The following is a 4,951-nucleotide window of genomic DNA, read 5'->3' on the forward strand; positions in this document are numbered from 1 at the left end:
CAAATTTCTGGCTACGATTCTGACATTGTTCAGATTTTGCATTGTGTACTTAATTAAGTATAGTCAAAGATTATGTTTCTCAAAGCTCTGTAGGCTTTGAGGTAGACATTCACATCCTGACACTCGCACTGCGCGCTCGTGTTGTTAAATCTTTTTGTTCGTAACTTTTGTCGTTTTTCCACAAATTTTTTATTTTATTTTTTTATTTTCAATGTTATTTTTCACGAATAAAACAAAAAGTACGCGTCCTATCACGAAGTGATTCTTAACGAATTTGTAGATCTTTTTTGGGATAACAATTTTTGTTAATTCACCTATTTTCCTATGCTATATAGTTTGACCACAAAATGGAATGTTGGATTTTTGATTATTTTTTGTGCAATGAAAATTTGAATTTTCGATTTTCCAAGAAAATCCAAAAATTTGTTATGACAGTCTTATAGGGATTTTAAAAAGGAATGATTTCCTTCTCTTGACTTTTTTCATATCGTGCGTTGTTTGGCTTAAGATTTTGAATTTTGGCTGATTCAACAAATTTCGAAAATGCTATTACTCTGAGAATTTTCTTTTCATCAAAAAAGTCATTCGGATAATTTTTTGTCCATTTTAATATTATAAATATCCGTACACAGAAATTTTAAATTCAGAAAAAAGTGGTATCAAAAATTTTCAAAATGCGCTCGCTTTGTTAATTTTTATCAAAAATGCCTGGTTAACGAACTCGTCCTTTCTTTTAGGACCTTAAACAAGTGTGCCAAAGATGGACTTGATCCGTTTATTTTTTCGCGAGTTATCGTGTTTACGGTCGGACGGCCGGAAGTCCGGACGGATGGACAGACAGACAGACGCCATCGTAAAAACCTGATTTCTGGATTCAGGGGGTCTCGAAACGTGGAGATCCGTTGAAAAACTGTGGTGCCAAATTTCGGACAATTCTAATACTTTCTCAATCATAAATGATGAGAATGTAAAAAGGTGAATACTGAATAAAAATATACCATGGACTTTTTAATTAAAAAGAATAAACTTTAACCAAAAAATAGTTCGATATTCTTATTAGGTTTTATGAATTCAGATAGCATATAAGAAAAAAAAATAAAGAAACAAAAAACAGAAAAAGGGGAAGTTTCTTGAAACCAGCGGAATATAGAGGAATTCTTTATGAAAGTGGAAAAGAGGGTAATGAGGGAAAGCGTTTTAGGCATCTATTTAGATACTTTACTTGTAAGATGAAACAAACTAATTTTTATTTTGAATCATTTCAAAAATTCGTTTTTCACAATAATAATTGGCATGTTTGATGTCACATTCTGCGTTAACACCTCCCTCTCTACGTCACGAATCGACGCAAAACCTGCTTTCCCTAGCAGTGTGACGCAGTTTTCGAACGGCACCTTGTAACAATACTAATAAGCATTTTAATCATTTAAAAAAATGTTATAATTTTTCTTCTTAAAAATAGTAAGTTTATTTAGTGAATGTAATTTTTTGCAGCTAAATAATTAGTACAGTTCGCTAAAAATGGTATAGATTTTTTAAGTGTTTCTAATATTTTTGTTTAAACATTATTTATACCTGTGACCAATTCAGACGTGTAATCAGGGGCTCTATCGATGCTGCTACAGTTCCATCTTCGATTTTGAAAAGCTTTTTGGCAAACTGTCGAAGTGTCTTTAGCAGCTTGCACGAAACTTGGCATCACATCTAAAGTAGCTCTGCAAACCTTGGCCTGTTTTCTCTCCAAGAGTCCCAAATTTCGGACCTCTGTGCAAGCTTCTCTCGTCCAAGCAAGGCCATCCCAAGCTCGACCCAAAGCTCTGAAAAAAGTAAAAAGTCGTTTCAATCAATTCTATTTTTTTCCATGAAAAAGGATATATATTTATTACAAAAAAAGAGAGTAATAAAAATTAGGCGGAATGCGCTAAAATGTGATAAAAAAATATTTAGTTAGATTTCAGTATAGGGGCGTCACCTCTATTTTAACAGGAAAAACAATTTTTTTTTTGGCAAAAAACTATTAGAATCTTTAGTTGAATGATAAATGAATCGGTTTGATGAGGCAAACATTTAAAATTATTGTTGCTCTTGTTACTATGATGTCTCAAATATGGCTCTATCGCGATATATCGCAATGATCATATTTAACGAGAAGTTGGAAAAGGGTAGGGTTTTGACAACATTATTTTTGTGACCTGTCAACGCGGTGTTTCTGGCCGTCTGAATGTTTAAAAGCACCTAAGCGGTGAGTTAAATATCATCATTCTGATATCGTGACATACCCATATTTAATAGTTCGTAGTAAAAAAAGTAACAATAATTTTAAACTTCTGTCCAGTCAAATCGCTTGATTTATCGTTCAGTTCAAGATTCTAATAGTTTTTTGCACAAAATATTGTTTTTCCAGCGCAAAAACAGGTAACACCCCTATTCTGCAATTGCACCAAAGAATTCCTGAAATAGTAGGCTCAAATAAAAATGCAAATTTTTTATTTCGTTTAAACAATATTTATATTAAAAAAACTATTAGAATTAAATTTTGTTGTTTTAAATTGGAATAAAGAAAAAATGTTTAAAACAATTAATCATCCTTTGTTTAAAGCTACACGCGAATTACTCTGACTATTCTGAAAATTTTTTTCGCAGGGAGCTTCAAAGGACACATTAACACATTGAAAAAGTCTTCTCGACCGTTGAGGATAGCCGAATCGAATCGGAGAATAAATGACCAGGGTATCCCTTACGATTTACTGACACTTGGTAAAAGCGACTTTGTCCTGCTGATGATAGTCCTGTCAGGATTCCCTATACCTAAATCGATAAACTTGACTGAGGAAAAAGAAGGGACTTTTCTTCAAATTCGTTTCGATTCTAGAAAAACCCATGTCGAATGTTTCAGGGGGCTTTCTAGTATCCAAATTCATCAGCGACTCTATGATTTACAAAAAGGCACTCAATATTCTCAATTTTGATTTTTTTGAAGTTCAGAAAAAACTAGATTAAAAATATGCAGTTATAGAAATAAGCGGCAAAGATATAATATTCTTGAAATAATTAAAATGGCAAATTTCAAATATTTTATATCTTAGAAAAGTCAAAAACCACAAGAATGATGGACACTAAAATGTCAGAAATTCTTTCCTAGTCATCTTTCAGTTCTTTCAATGTTTACAAAAAGTTTTCTTGGCCATGCTAATTTAGGTTACCAAATTTCCAGGTTTTAATCTGGATTAGTTTGATTTTAAAGGTTTTGAATTTATTGCCATTTATAATTGTTCAAGAATTAAATTTTGTTTATGTAAAGTTTTAAAGAAATTAAATTCGAACCAAGTAATTTGGAATTTCTCTATAACAAATTATTCTAATTTGAATAACTTCTACTTAAACATGTTTAAATTAAAGCTGCAATTTTCCTTGTTGGAAAATATGAAAAACTGTACCTATAAGTTACAATTTTTTTAATGCGCAAAAAATAGTAAATGTCTTACTTAAACAATTTTCATCCTTCATCGAAGAAGAGTGTCATTTAGAGGTTTTCAGTAGTTTATTTCGAATTTTCAATACAAATTTAGACAGGGTTGGAAAATTTGGTTTTTCGAAATATAGAAATAAAATGTTACTGTACATCAAACCGGCTTGCTTTCCTTAGGTGATTAAAATTGAAGACAACTTTTTTCAATATTTAAGCAGATAAAGACGGTCTGATATACTGTTAGTTTTTTTTTCAATTTCGAAAAATCCCGTTGCAAACTTATCCAAATTTTCATGGATAATTCGAACAAACCAGCTGCACTCATCTAGTTTCATTATTCTGCTATAAAAAATGCCATTAACTGAATCTAAAAAGCATGTTTGATAAAAAGAAGTTCGCCATAATTATTTGGCTCACAGGAGATTTTGTTTGAGGTTTAGAAAATTCAAAATTTCTATTTCAAGAAACAGAATGGAAAATATTAATAGATATCACATTATAACACTCTTATCATTTATGATGGTAGGTATGAGATTCACGTCAATTTGGACCTATACAATTTTCCTCAATTCTCGACGTTTTGAGTCTCCCTGAGTCAGCAAAAAAGGTTTTTACGAACATGTATGTTTGTCGGTCTGTATATGCAGTCTGACGGCACGATAACTTTGGAAGGAATTTTTAAAACAGAATTTTTTTCACCCTGTTTTGTAGTCTGAAAAGACAGGTCAATTTCGTTAGACATCCATCTACTGTAAATGATATGGAATTAGCCAAAAAAATATAAAAATGGGAAAATAGAAAATACAACTGTATAATGAAACCACTCTAGAAAATATAAATATTGTAGGGAATGAATTGTTAGTTACAGGAAGGTCTACAAAATCGCATTTAACCGCATTTTAATAGGTACGTTTTTTTAAACGTGGAAAATGCTATACGAAAATAAAAAAGTCAAATTTATAGCTGAAAAACAAAAAATATGATGAATAGTACAACAGCAAAGTTGCTCGTCTCAAATAGAACTAAAAATGCCTGCATTTGGACCGATTTAGTTTCCGTCAATTTCCGTCGTTTTGAGACACTCTGAGTTTGAAAAACTGGTTTTGACAATAATATGCAATTATCAGTCTGTCTGCACGCTGCGTCTTGACAACGCGATAACTTTCGAAGGAATTTTCTAATCAGAACTTCATTTTTTACATCCTTTTGTGGTCCGAAAATACAGGTCAAATCCTTTATCCAGCTTTCTATCTCCAATATTTATGGTTTTAGGCATGAATTACGCAGCAAATAAAAAATAAGGTAAAATAAGGAAATTTTGTATAAATGCACTTTCTTAAAATTGTGCTTCGATATGCAGTTACTAGGAAATCCAGAAACGTACTCAAAGATAAGTGATTCATAGCAATTCATTATAATTTCACGATAAAAAAAAGAAATTTTAAACCTACAAACTAAAAATAGCGCTGAGATTTTAAACCG

The 4,951-nt window shown here is 31.4% G+C and overlaps 1 protein-coding gene across 1 annotated transcript in view; it reads right to left on the reverse strand.

Annotated features, from left to right (window-relative positions):
- Positions 1-4,951, reverse strand: part of LOC117180131 (protein Wnt-11b-1-like) — a 50,090-nt gene that overhangs the window by 23,942 nt on the left and 21,197 nt on the right. Inside the window, exon 3 of the mRNA XM_033372474.1 lies at positions 1,576-1,817. Within this exon, the coding sequence (XP_033228365.1) occupies positions 1,576-1,817 (242 nt within the window). The remainder of the gene's footprint in view (positions 1-1,575; positions 1,818-4,951) is intronic.

The sequence above is a fragment of the Belonocnema kinseyi genome, chromosome 9 (genome assembly GCF_010883055.1).
Source record: "Belonocnema kinseyi isolate 2016_QV_RU_SX_M_011 chromosome 9, B_treatae_v1, whole genome shotgun sequence".
Lineage (NCBI taxonomy): Eukaryota > Metazoa > Arthropoda > Insecta > Hymenoptera > Cynipidae > Belonocnema > Belonocnema kinseyi.